This window comes from Phalacrocorax aristotelis, chromosome 1 (genome assembly GCF_949628215.1).
Source record: "Phalacrocorax aristotelis chromosome 1, bGulAri2.1, whole genome shotgun sequence".
In the NCBI taxonomy this organism is placed as follows: Eukaryota; Metazoa; Chordata; class Aves; order Suliformes; family Phalacrocoracidae; genus Phalacrocorax; species Phalacrocorax aristotelis.
In genome coordinates this window covers 150,485,010-150,499,934 of record NC_134276.1, presented here as the reverse complement: position 1 = coordinate 150,499,934, position 14,925 = coordinate 150,485,010, and the positions used below count along the sequence as shown (strand labels likewise).

The window sequence follows — 14,925 nt, the reverse complement described above, 5'->3', positions numbered from 1 at the left end:
CAGACTATCAATTCTTAAAGAACAAGTTGTTCTTAATAAACCCTTTATTGTTCTTATTTATAAGTTGTTCTGAAATTACAAGTGGTTCTCATTACTATTTCACAACAGACTTCTGAAATGTCCACATCAGACTGGAGCTCCACTGCCTTTTGTGATGGAAATGACTAAACAGTCTCGCTCAAGGAGTGTAAAAGCTAAGTATAGAGGTATTAAGATAAACAAATGGTGGGTGAAAGCACGGTTCCACTTTTGATACAGAAAAATGATAGACACTGACTTTAGAAAGGTAAGTGAAAAAGTTTGCAGCAAGGCTAAAAAGTAAATCCAAATATCCTGAGTCAACAAAAGCATCCTTCCTGTGAAAAAAATTCCAACAGAGAATGCCTCAGTGGAAAAGAAACATAACCCCTTAACATATGCAACTATAACCTGTATTAGCTTACCAGTGCTCTACATTCTCTGCTAACTTTCAACAGCAAGCCATAAAAACTTCTTCAATGCACTGAAACGACGCTAGGCCCTGATCTACAAGAATTATCTGAACGTAACACAAAAATGCCATTACCCAAATCTAGGCTAACTATATACCCGTAGCTTCTATTAGCAGAAAAGCTTACACTTACCTATGTGGAAGAGGTTAAACTAGAAATGTTTCTTGATTCTGTGCACATCACATCATATCTGGTAGCTAAAAGCAATGAGAACTCTCCTCGATCAAGGAGAAGGGGACAACGCTGCCTCTGCCAACCCGGAGGCAAAAAACTGTTTGCTTTTATTTTAAAGAATAGGCAGGAGAGCTGCCTTCACCGTCTCAATTTCCAGCCTTTTTATTTCCATCCTGCCTTCCACTAGGTTAAGAAAGCAGCAGCTTCTGTTATGTTTCTTGGGGAGCATCTGGGCTTCTAGTCCTGTGTGGATAGTGTGTGCTCTACTGTACGTGACATACATGGTTGGTAGACGATTCATCAGGATTCAAACATCACGGTTTTAATTTATACTTTAGTCAAATCTAAGACTATGCTCCCAATGATTTTGAAAGTGCATCTCTGAGGTACCTGCCAAAGGTCAAAGTACATCTCTAATTCCAAAGCTACAGTCAAGTTCAAGGTCAAGTTCTTTTCCAAACTCTGCTGATGCCATTTTTTCAGTAAAACAGAAAAAAAAGGAAAAAAAGAAGGAAGAACATTTTAACCTCAAATAGGTGTCCAATAGCACGTTATTTTATGTTACTTTTTCCTGAAACCCGAATTTTTACTATGATCAGTCTGATGAGCTGTCACTCCAAACGGTTTAACTCCCACAAAATTATGAACAACTTCAAAAAGGGCTTCATGAGAAAAATAGATGATGTTTCTAATTCTGACTCCTGTGATCTCATCTCTTACTTCTTCATTGCATACCTTCAGATCCTAAGTAATGGAAAGACATTCGCACAGCTGCAGACTAAGTTCCTTACCTGCAACAACAAAAGTCTAAGTTGCTTGTATATATATATACATGCTTGCTCTTGTAACTAGTAACACTCCAGAAATAATACAAGATTAACAGAATTTAAAAAAACAAAACCACCACAGCTTTGTGTTTTTCCATTTGTATAATACTCTGCACACACCATCATTTTGGAGGCAGGCAATTTCTTCATTTTTCCTACACCGTCTCTATTTCTGAAATGGTTAGAAAAAGAATTTTAAAAATCTACATGGAAATAGACAAAGGTAATGTCCACTACTCTTCCTGAAATTTCAAACATTTTGTTCAAATTTAAAGCATATCTTATGCAATTGCTTTTATTGATTTGCCACAGCCTCTTACCAGGTTATATTCAACACATTAAGAAGTTCTTCTTTACTCCTCTGTAGCCATTCCTTCTCCTACAGTTACAATGACTTCAGTAACATCTGCTTATCTGTACAGTTGCCACTGGAAATTTTTAAGTATGTATGATTTTTAGTGACACGATACAATTTCACAGGCACAGAAAGGACTTTCACTGTTCTCACATCATGACAGGCAAACAGTAACAGTTTTACTCCAGTTGTGGGTAGCTTCACGCTGTGCTCACAAGCTGAATTTCAGTAGATAGCTGCACCTTGGACCCTTCATCATTCACATATGGCCACTGCATTTTTACATGCTTGAAATCTTTTAAAAATTTATTTTAACTATTGAAATTAATGTTCAGATTACTATGAACATTAGCAGTTTACTGACGTTTCTACCTTCTTGCACACAAGACATTCTGTGTGGGTATATGCACAGCGGGAGAAATAGAATGAACCCCTGAGGTCAAGTTTGTCACCAAGAAAATGCCATTTAAGCAGTAAGCATTTCCTTGTTTTAAACCTGTAATCCAACAGAAAACCCCACATTTATCAAATTAATTTTATATTAGCAGCTAGATTTCTCACAGTAGGAGCACTGGGAGGTACCCTGCAATTTTGAATCCCTGAATACAGAAGAGAGATACATTTAAATTCAAATAAAAATTTGGAATTCTGCATTGGCTGATTTTCATTACAGCATCTGTATTATTTTCACACAGAAAGTAAAAGTGCATATTTCATTTTGCTTCAGAAGTCAGCAGTATTTTACTAGCTCATGCATAATCCTTTAGGAATAAACCATATCAGTAATCATCATCTGCTTCCTCAGCCTCCTTCAGCTTTTAACTCAGTGCAAATTTGAACCTCTACTTTGTTTTCTGTTTGAGAGATGTACAAAATATTCATGTGAGAGAAACCAGAGTAAAAACAGAAGAGGGATGATAACAACAAAAAGAAGCAAAGCACTGCATCACGGCATATGATACCTTACATAAAAATCCAATGCTATTTCTCTCCTTTTCTAATTATTATGAAATTTCATTAACCTCTTCATTGAGAGATGCTACGCATTCCTGTGTAGAGGATTTAACACTGTATGTTGTTAAGCAAGTAATACTGAAATTTTACAGAAAGACTGTTTGACAGAGACAGAAGAATTGGTGGAGCTCATCAAACTGAAAGACCATATCCTGTCTAAGACAATGCCCAGCACCAGGTGATTCACAGGTAGAATCTTCCTAGTCCCTCTTTTGTTGACTTCTGACCTGAAACACGTGTCTTACATCACATACATTTTTTTTTTCCCCTGGCCACAGGATCTCTGGTTGTTTTTATTCATATAAATAATATCTCTGCTATGCAAAAGGATTATTGAAAGAGGCTCCAAAAGACCTTGGAGCGTGTATGTCCAAAATAATGAAGCCAGCAGGTAAAACCCACATATTTTTTTAAAGATTGATTTTAAGCAAGACATTTTGATATGAAAACTTCATCTTTTATTACATGTTATTAAAGCAAGCTCTGCATTGCAAAACCAACAACTGGGCTGCAGCTGCAACCACTGAAGCACAGCAGATAGCAAATAAGCAGCCCAATGCTGTTACCAGTTTGTACACCAGTTAAGACAAAAAAGCAACACTGCACTTGCAGCCTTAGTGTAATTCCACTGGAACAGTTGCACTGTGTTTCTGTATAGAACACATTCCTTGTCCTTTAAAGGGTATGCTATCTTATACTTGAGAAGGGTTTCTTTCTTTTTTCCTCCTGTAATTGAAAAGTATTGTTTACTGCCGATTTAAGGCTTGTTTTGACAAACAGAGAGTTGATGAGGCACTCAAGAGCTTGTATTAAATCAATAGTAGACAGAAGCGAGCAGCTTGTGTATGTGCAGTGGGATATACTTGCTCACATATTTATCTTCCATGTTTTGAGAGAAGGTTACAAATATTTTTTTTATATATACACACACATATAAAAGAGTGCGAGTGAGCAAGCTCACATTCCAAGAGAACTTTTCTGGCTATGTCAGGAGTGAAGTCCACCCACTACTAGACAAACCTATTCTTTTTTTCAAACACAAGAGGATATTATCAGAGAAGTCCGTGCTGATATACAGAAACCAGAGATCGTCATGGCTTGGTGAGGTGATGAGCTGACGGGTGGATGGCGCCCATTATCTTCACTTCTCAATCCAAGTTTTCCTGAAAAATCACAGGGGGAGGAGAAGGCTCCAACTGAGCATAAGGCACAGAGGACAAGAAAAGGATTAGGAGTGAAGAGCAAGGAAAGGAAGGATAATGCAAAAGATATTGCAGAGGTTTCAAGAGCTGGAAAATAGTTTCTAGATTAAAACACCAAGTTGTCAGTAGTTTAAAGCAACATTTCAGGTTTTAGCTTCTATACAAGGCTATTACATAAAATAACTCTGAAGTAAGAAAAAATTGACCAAAAGGAATTTACCTTTACTATATACAGAAAATATACTCAGGTTCAGCTGTTTCAACACTCCTTGGAATTTAAAAATGTTTCAAGCCTTTGTTCGGCAAGCGTATCACCCGCTACCCAGCCACCAGCCAGGGGAACCTGAAATGAAGTATAAGGGGAAGCTGGTGCATGAAACTCAGCTTAACTGCTTCTACATCAAACCTGGAGGTAAGACAAAATTACCCAGTTGTGGGCACACAAACTGTACTGTTATCTACCTACTGGGATAAGTATTCCCTTTCTATTTAAACAAAACAGTCTGTATAATGTATGAAACTACACTAACAACTTATAGTAACAGTTGGGGATAACGTACTCTGAAGTTCTGTATGTGTGAGCACACTACCACAGTATTTGGATAATTCTGTAATTCTCAAATCTATGCGTTAAGTAGATGGATGGCTTCTCTTGGTAATATATTGTCTTTTGAGCGTCTAATGAACATCACTTTCCCACTTCCACTTTGACACGAGAGGGAAAAAAAGGCATGTAAGTATAAGGAACAAGAAAGAAAAGGTTTTTTTTGTAGACAAAGAGGCTAAGAAGTTTAAAGCACACAAAAGCTTGAAATATTAAATGCATATGTGTGCGTGTGAAGGGACTAATCTGAAAATGGGGTTATGCGAGAGATTTCTAAAAAGCAGCTAGCTCTGTAATATTTTCATTTGCAGAAGAAATATGTAGGTATTGATGTACATATTTACACTGATCTGGAAACATCTACCATTTTATGCTATACAAGGAGGTGTGTCTATGAAGTAGAGGGTATGCAGGTAGTCACATGAAAATAACCTCTTAAAAAAAATTTATCTGTTCCTACTTGAACTCTTGAGATTTACTGCATCATATGCCTATCTTATCTTGAAAAGATGTCCGGAATGCCCAGCGCTGGCAGTACGCTCTCAGCAGTAAACGCCCATACAAGCTAATATGTTGCTTATATGCTGACATCCATAAATGGGAAACAAAGACTGTGTCTAGCAGATATGCGCAGTATTATATTCCTTCCATTCCATAGAGAAACTCATCCACAACTGCAGGGTGCTTGATACATATTTCTAATTCTATTCCATATACTCTTCCTACCAATTTGTTTTCCCAGGCAGGGATACAGTTCCACCACACACAAAATAATTCCCAGCTACCAAAAAACTACATAGCTTTGTTATCTCAGCTCCTTAGCCTGTTTCTTCTCACATGACATATAGTTTCTCTGACTTTCAGATTGGACTCCATCATCCCACATAACTGAAAACCTGTGTTACGATTACTGCACTTTGCCTTATACTTCTTTTTTTTTTTACCACCTTCATCACACAACAGAAACACATCATTAGAGCAAATATGACTGCAGCTGTCATCTTACAGTTGCAAAAAGCCACTTTACAAATGCAAAGCATTCTAAATTGTTTGCTTTGCTCAAAGACTTCCACAACTGGTACCAAATCCTCAGGGTTGGAGGGGTGAGGAAGAAACAATAGAAATATCCTTTTAGGAAAGTCTGAGTAGAAATATCTGTCCTGAATAGAGCAGGGTGACAAGGGACATGGTTTTACGCACGAAAACTTACATCTTAATCTTAAGGCCTTAACAACTAGCATGTACAATTTCCACTGAAAAACATATATTGTATTTAGTGTAAAGGAAAATATGAATAAGGCAGCCCTAGAAAAAAATAAATTTAGAAATACTTACTCGTACAATCAACAGACAAAAAAGGGGTATTACAGGTCCTCCTCTGGGTTTTTGTGTGGTTTTTAAAATTTTTTTTATTGGAATCCTAAAAACCTAAATCACAGAACTACATTTACTCTCCACAGTAAGCAGAAAAAAGTCCCAAACATCCTAAAGTATATTTTACCAATACCTGCTAATCCTAGAATCACATTAGTAATTTAGTTTGGTTGGGGCCTCTGCACGTCATTTAGTCCAGCCTTCTACTTAAAACAGGGCTAGCTTCAGTAAGACAGAGTATTAGGAAAAGAAGAAATTATGACGAACTACAAGTTACCACAGAGGAAGTATATTCTATGGCATTTTTCAGACAATTTATTTTTTTAAAGTAATTTGCATATATGCATACTACTTTACAACAAATTATCCTGCCCCCTTCACTACATTAAAAATCCACTTCTGCTTCCACAGACTCAGGCAGAGCTTAGTTACAGATTTCAAAAAGAGGCGTAGCAGGTTGTATATGCTAGAACAGGCAGGCCAAACTAACAGCAAGGTCATGATTCTTGATCTTAAAAATCACCTGCCTTGAGCCAGCACTGCTGCATGTCCATCCACACCCGATTGCAAAATAGTGTTTAGTTATGCCATTGAGTTACAATAATATTTTTATATCTCAACAGGTGAGCATTAAAGACTTTTAGGCGTCCTTGAAAATTAAAATGTGAGACAGAAAGCACAAAAATCTAATATATACATGTACATCTTCTATGTTTTTCTTTATAAAAATTTAAATCAATATCTACCCCAATTCCAAGGGGCAATTTATTATTTTTCTTGATATTCTGAAGCAACTTTTATCATCTTCTAAGCACATTAAAATCATTAGTAGATTGAAGTATAGACCACAAAGGGAGGAACTAGATGGGAAATGTAGTAGGAAATTAGTAATGCTTTTATAAACTGGTCTGAGAACAGATAATTTCTGGGACTAAGTACAAGGAAGTCAGTAAACTGAGTGCTAGAGATCATCTCACACGAGAAAAAAAAATGACTGTCACTACGCAACTGATAAGCAAGTTTCTTCCTGCTCTCATTTATTTGCTTCTGTCAAGAAAATTTGCATGACAAGCTATAAAATAGTTAAGGTGGACATAAACTATAAAATAGGTTTTTTAAAAAAGTTGCATGCAACATGACAAAGCTCATGCTGCAACTTTAATTTTCTGGGTTTATAACCAACTCTTACTGCAACATTAATGTACTTTCAGTATGTGTATTTTCTTTTAAATTTAAAATGGAGAAATATATCTATACTTAACAGTGTTAGCATTCCAACACTCTCAGCAAAACTGAGGTTTCACTTTAAGGTCAAATGCATCCAGGGAAGATAACAGTGACCTCTGATGCTGTTCTGTCTTGCTGGATGCATGATGAATTTTTATAATGCTGATCAAAGGAGAGAAAGTGGAATGGGAAGAAGGAGGACTATTTTGTTTATTTCTCTGAGACAAAAATGTCTCCAAGGACAGAACCTCAGGTAAACCACAAGCATTTGTATTCTGAACAAATGGCAGTAGTCGGTCCAGGCAGGCTTTTAGAAACAAGAAGGAATGCTTTAGCCAAATCTGTTTAGCAAACAACAGGCTGAGAACATACCTCTAATGAGGGCAAGGCCCTTCTGCCAAAATCACTTTGAATTTCTATAGTTTGAGCTTTCACTTTTCAAACACTTTTGTTCCAAACTGACAAACATCTTTCAGAGACTTTTAAACTACAGAAGTATCTTCTTCAGCAAAACATGCAGGTTCTAGCAGGCCAGAAAAATAATTTTGCAATCAAACTTAACCTGAAAAAAAAATGTTTTCCAGTTATTCAGCTGTGACGAAAACATTGCATCTTGCTTAATGATGCAGCAACTGAAAGCTGTGTAGTATTTCTAAATCAGCAGACCACTGAATTTAGAGAAAATATTACAAATTGAATGAGGTTAAAAACATTTAAAGGTATTTGTTTCAAAATTCAAAAAGACCAATGAGCATTTGGGGAATAATCAATTGAATACACATTTCAATTTACTGTGTTCATCCTGTTGGGTTTTTTTGTTATTGGACCACATACTGATTGTTGGCAAGTAGGAGGCTCATAAATAAGGCTCTCCATTTTAAAGTGACATTTTTACCAAAACCAAAAACCAAACAGAATCTCTATTACATCATAGAAACAAATCCTGGAATATCTATTTTTATAGATATATGTCTCAATGGAAACAATTGAGCAAGTAATTGTTTATTGGTCAATATGCAGAAGGCGGAATCTAAATATAAACACAAGTAAATTTAACCACCAAATGCTGGTTTCATTCTAAAAGAAAAACACATTTCAGAAGAAAGAAGAGATTTAAAGTATCAAATTACAGAATATATAATGTAGTATAGACTAAGAACGTATTTCAGGGTAAAAAAAAAAGACTCGAGACTACCCGAACGAAGATTGTTTTTCATGACACATTCATTTTTACATATCAATCATTCTATTACTATTGTCTCTTGCTTCTCTTTGAAAGCAAATTTCTAATAATCTTCAAACTAAGATGTTCCTTACAAAAGAAATGCTACTTGCAGGGTCAATGGGTCTTCCGAAATGCCTACAGAAGTGGGACACTTGTTATCCATTTAGTATTTTTTACCAGGATGTATTACATAGAAGGGTGAATGGAAATGAGCCACAATCAGTCTCCAAGATGATGTGGTTCTATCTGAGACGGCTTTAGGATGTAAGATAGAATTTAGGAATGAAAAACAAGAGTTTGATAAAAGTATACACCATTATCTTTTCCTAAACATTTTTCAATCACTTGTCCCCAAGTATTTATTTTGAAAAATTTTCATGCAAAAACAATTATGACCTACAGGTGAAAAAAAGCCCCACAAAAAACCCTCAAAATCTATGTTACTTCTTTGCACAAACTTTCCTCTCCCTCCTATCCCATCTTATCCACTGGATGTCTTTGCAGTGTGGGAATCCGGGAAAATAATACTAAATTTTCAGAGTTCTGGTAGACACATGGTGACAGGTTAAACTAGATGACTGAAAGTAGTTGAGGTTATGTACGTATCTCGTGTGTCTAGACAGTTTTACCAAATCAGGCATGCCTGGTTTGCTTTTGTAGCACTTCCTAAAGAACCTCAGGAAAAACTCACATTCAGTAGACCATGCCACAACTGACTAGGAAGCTACATTCAGTTTCAATCCTATGATATGACACAATCAAAGGCCTTGCCACAAACGTGGCACAGAAATGAAAAGTAACTTCTGTGCCCAAACAGGTACAGAATATTTATTCATCTGTCACACAATTTCTTTCTCCAGTTGCTATAGCGCAAAAGCACACAATTAACCTGTATCAGATCACTTTCATAATCTAACAATTATAAGGTAGGATCTTTCATTTTTTTGTCAGCTGAAATGCTGAAGGTGAAGCTAGCTCTAAGATATAAAACTTAATATTCACCAAATTCTCTGAGCCCTGTAAACATGAAAAACAGTATCAGTGATGAAATGATAAATTGGTCAACTCAGGAAATAATTCAGTTACCCAGCATACACCCATATACATCTGGTACAATGTACAGTTGGGGCTATTTGTGAGTAAATTATTATATAGCTGATCAGTGCTAAAAGGAGAAGATGAAGTTATTTTAACTAATAATTTACAGTTATGCATTCCTTCTGAATTATCTCATATTAATCAGCATCAAGTCTTAAGCAACAGGCTCTAAACATTGGTTTTCACAATAAATGTCACCAAAGATTAAGGAAAAAAAGTAGTAATTATGTAGTTAAGATTACCCAAATATAGAACCCAAGAACTTTTTAAACACCCTTAAAATCATTAGAGGATCTAAATAAAACCAGGACTACTGTCTTGCTCTCAGAAAGAAAGCGTATAAAATTGCAGTTAACCACACAAGTTTAAAAGTCACATTGAAAATACCTATTTGATCCATAAACCTTCTGTTTCTTGGTGGACAAGGACTTCTTCTAGCATTAAAAACTGTAATTTGAGCTTCCTGGCTTAGAAATGAATAACCCTAGCTCTAACCCAACAGAGTTCCCAAACTAAACTTTTCTGTGAAATAGTGCATCAGTGCAAACATTAACTGGCATGGATCCCAAATCCAGCCTGAAAAGTCCTGGGATTAGACTGTAGGTGTCTGCAACACAGTGTTTAGACAGTATTTCAACTTTAGATGACCAAGATCGTATGGAACAATAGAAGAAATACGAAAACCAATGAAGTAGAAAGTAAGATCAAAATATTCCTTTTCTTAAGTATTCATAAAACTATATTTATTGAATATAATTTTGGAAAGCTGCTTCTATTGTAATCATACAGTGCCTGCAAAGCAATCGTTACAAAATGATAGCTATACCATGACAAAACCTTGGCAGACTTGTCCAGTACACAAGTACGACCTTTTGCTGCCAAGGGCATTTTTTTTAGACTCTGAGATACAACCAGCCATAGATATTCAGCTGTACTGAAATGAAGTTGGGTTCAACAAACATTCAGAATTTTGGAACAAACAAAACACTGGTCAGGACTGCTTTACTCATCCAAATGCTTGCTTTTGTATTTTTCTGAAATTTACATTGTCACAAAACCCCAATTTAAGTCCTGTTATATAGGAAGGCAACTATACCAATTAGAAAAACAGAGGAAACTCTGCTAGTTTTGTTAGATCTAATAAGAAGATATGTATGAAAAATAAACTAAGAAGTAACCAAGTCAAACAGAAGGTTAGAAAAAGATAACTTGTTTCCAGATCCTGTTAGGTATTACAGCCAAACCGTCCACTGTTCTGCCAAGTAAACAGCTATTACAGAGTACTCCTTGTCAGTATCTGGAAGCAGGATATAAAATATTATTACAACATTAGGTCCTAAAACCCCCAGTTTTGGATGAAATTTCCATTTAATAAGGAAGAAGCCTGAAGCCTTGGCTTTGGAAAAATTATAAAGCTAAGTTGTATAATAAAGCAAAACACAAGGAAAATATTCATATAGAAAACTCAAGAAGGATATTCAGAATCATGTTTGGATGAGATCCTAGTGAAAAGAGATACATAATGTTGAGGAGGTTCCTCTATTTTATGTAGCAAAGGCTTTGAAATACACAGTAAAGAAGGAAGGGCTAGAGTTATCTGCATCTTATGAGAGAAATCATCATGTGAACAATCTGTAGGGACCTAAAGAAAACCTGGAAAAGTCAAATGAGTTGGTAAATAACTTTTCTTCTATGGGTCTGTGATGCCAGTTTGCTCTGGAAACAGATGTTTCCATGAAAATCTGAAAAAACCCAAAAGTTCTTCCTCCAAAGTACCAAGACCTTCAGTTTTCTTGGAGAACTAATGATTGAACCTTTGTAAGAGTATTTCAGAAAGATAAATAACTAGGGGTAACATATCCCTGTGCCTGGAACACATCTGATACTAACTGAAATCCTAAACTAGTGGATTTTTCTTAGTAAGGCAGACATGAATCTTCTCTCAGACAACAAAATCCTCAAATTAAATAACAGATATAGATCAAACAGCTAACTAGTAAAAATCAGACCTGCAGACCCAGGCTGAAGATGACTTTATAAAACCAGGAGCACGCTGGCTAGGGAACTTGTTATTTCTTTTTTTCATAGTTGCACTCAAGGGAATGATACAGTAATAAGTGCCACAAGGTCAAGAAACTATTAGATCTTGTGGCTAAGAGATCCTAAACTGAAAGAAACACATTGTTATTTTCATGTTGCCACCGGCAAATTGACAGTGGAGGTGTTGTGGGTTCACCCCAGCTGGCAGCTCAGCCCCGCACAGCCGCTCGCTTCCTCCCCTCAGTGGGATGGGGAGAGAATCAGAAGGGCAACAGAAAGAAAACTCACAGGTTGAGAATAAAGACAGTTTAATAGGTAAAGCAAAGCTGTGAGGGCAATCAAAGCAAATAAGGAATTAATTAGCTGCTTTTCATCAGCAGGCAGATATTTTAGCCACTGCCAGGAAAGCAGGGCTTCATCATGTATAACGGTTACTTGGGAAGACAAATGTTGTAAGTCCAAACATCGCTCCTTCCTCCTTCTTCCCCCAGCTTTTATTGCTGACAACACCATGTAGTCTGGGATATCCCTTTGGTCAGTTGGGGTCACCTGCATCCTCTCCCAAATTCTTGTGCACCCCCAGCCCACTCGCTGGCAGGGCTACATGAGAAACAGAGAAGGCATTGATGCTGTGCAAACACAGCTCAGCAGTAACTAAAAGAACCATTGCTCTGACAGAAGGACCCAGAAAAGGAGCCTTCTGCTTTTTGCTGTTGCACAATTAGCCAAAAAGCCCTGGGGACAAGTTACTTGAACATAGGCCCACTGCTCAGAAGCATAGGTTCGTACTTATATTTGAGACCCTGCAAATCTGAAATTCTGACATGTCTTAGTGAACAAATAGCTTACACCCCCCCAACCCCCCCAATTTTTCTCCTAATAGAAAACCACATGAATCACACTTTCCATGTAGTACTCAGACTAAAGACTTTCTTCATGTCAGCAGTTATGACAACTTCTAATTACTTTTTACACCAATTGTCTCAAAAAAAGAGAAATATTAATACATTATATTTCAAAAGGTAGACGTTAGTATATACATACAGAAACTCCTAATTGAATTTCAAAATGAGATTAAAAAAGATTACATATACATAGGAAAGACTTCAAAATCAGACGGTATAAATAGGTCTCATGGTACTAATGTTTGGTCTAGTCTAGGTTAGCCTAGAGATGTCTACATTTCTTTTCAGTTTCTTTTGGAATTTCAATTCTTTGTCAGCCTGTCAAATACTCTCAAAAATAGAAGTTTCATTTAGGTTATTAAAAACGTTACTTCTCTATTGTTTCTACCACACAGTGCGTGTGAACAACAGGATTCCCTCTTACACTTCCCAACTCCAAATGAAGTTTATGAAGCAAAAACGTCTAGCAGATTGTCAAATGGGGCTGCTTTGCATACCACAAATTTCCTCTGCTTTTACTTCATCCAGAGGGAAAACTTCTGCATCACAGTTTACATAAAACATTTTTTCAATCTGTTTTTATGCATTAAGCACAAAGTATATATCATACTATGGCTCTGCTTCCAAGTACAGATATAAACTGTATATTTATAACTGCTCATTCTCATATAATTGCACATTATAACAGTCTGTATGTATATCTGCATGCAAAAGCACAGCTTTCTCATGTCTTCCACTTATTTCTGAGTTTGCCTGACACTTGCTAATTCTTGTATAAAGATAATAATGCAAGATAAACACAGAGCCCGAAGTAATAACTTTGTCTTCCATCAGAGTTTAAATTAGGCTGAACACTATGTTGTCAAGAGTTACCCCTAACAGTTTAGAAGTAGCCTCCCTTCCAGCTCGCTGTAAGGACCGTATTTTGGAGCGGGAGCAGAAGACAGGGTTTCAATTGGATTCATTTGTCTATTCTCATGCAGAAAACCAAGACTACACATATTACTCCAACCCTCAGCAGATCCGCTTTATGGCGAGACTTCCCAGCACTGACTGGGGCATATTCAGAACACACACAATATCTCTGTGAGTCTCTATGCCCATCACATGCACATGAACATGATAATCTACCATTTGTCAGTTAAATGAAGATATTACTGTTAAGCACATCCTAATATTTTCTTTAGAAGAGTGGCATGTTCAGAAGCACTGAGCGACTCTTCTCTTTCAGCACACGAAAAAGCAAAATGTATTCCTTTCAGTGGTAAGTGTTAACCAGCTAGTAGGAGCCCTTGAAAGCTGCAGTCTAATCATTTGGACTGCCTTAACCAAGAACAGACTCTGAAAAGGAGGTCACTTCTTCAGTATTTACCCCAACATATCACATACTTACATCTGGCATTTCTGTACAGTAGAAAAGGGTCCTGCAGCTGGAAATCAAGGTCTTTAGTAATAGGTTCTGTTCGATTTTCCATGCTTAGTCTGTTCATAATTGTGAAGCCATGCCTTGGAGAAGCTGATCTGAAAATTATAAATTAGAAATCACATCAAGTCAAGGAAAAACCAAAATTACTAGAATTCCTTTGTTGTACGTTTCTCCAAAATTGTTCTTTTATTTCTAAGAGATACTACAAAAGTCTAATTTTGTTGCCAAAGAAATAACAATTGACTCTTGCAGTGTTTCACACCATCCTTTTAATTAGGTCAAAACCCTACATTATGTATGAGAAATACCAGAAGCACCATTGGTCTCACAGTAGCTACAGAGAGTATGCCACATTTGTGATACTACCACGTGAGGTCCAACAATTTAGTCACAGCACAATCCTATCTGCATGTCCACTTTTCACTTCAAGTTATAAGGCCTACAACTTCTGAACGGGCAAGATGTTACGAAACACCAGTTTGACCCAGACCGCTAGCATCACGTTATCCAACCACCACCCTCTACCCTATAGCTTCTTGCTGGAGTAGGAAACAGCAATTAGAATGATTCAGTCATGGGCCAGAGCAAGCATATTTTTTAACACTCAGGTTAACAACTGCAGTAACAGTCATCCCAGATAGGATTTTCCATACCATCTAAAGCATAAGAACAAAAGTGGGGGTGATGGGACACTGGAACAGGTTGCCCAGAGAGGCTGTGGATGCACCATCATTAGAAGTGTTCAAGCTTAGGCTGGACAGGGCTTTGAGCAACCTGATGTAGTGAAAGATGTCCTTGCCCGTGGCAGGGGGGGTTGGACTAAGTGATCTTTAAAGGTCCCTTCCAACCCAAACCATTCTAGGACTATAAATCATTATGCTCATTCATGGGGGTTACACTTCAAGTCAGATAATTTTTATTAATGTGAGCCGTTAAGCCTATCACAATCCTGGCAGGAGATAG

The 14,925-nt window shown here is 36.9% G+C and overlaps 2 protein-coding genes across 2 annotated transcripts in view; one reads left to right on the top strand and one right to left on the bottom strand.

Annotated features, from left to right (window-relative positions):
* Positions 1-14,925, bottom strand: part of DCP1B (decapping mRNA 1B) — a 46,930-nt gene that overhangs the window by 29,120 nt on the left and 2,885 nt on the right. Inside the window, exon 3 of the mRNA XM_075115721.1 lies at positions 13,930-14,057. Coding sequence (XP_074971822.1) covers positions 13,930-14,057 — 128 coding nt within the window. The remainder of the gene's footprint in view (positions 1-13,929; positions 14,058-14,925) is intronic.
* Positions 4,255-14,925, top strand: part of CACNA1C (calcium voltage-gated channel subunit alpha1 C) — a 488,252-nt gene continuing 477,581 nt past the window's right edge. The window contains exon 1 of the mRNA XM_075115730.1: positions 4,255-4,475. Coding sequence (XP_074971831.1) covers positions 4,346-4,475 — 130 coding nt within the window. The 5' untranslated portion in view covers positions 4,255-4,345. The remainder of the gene's footprint in view (positions 4,476-14,925) is intronic.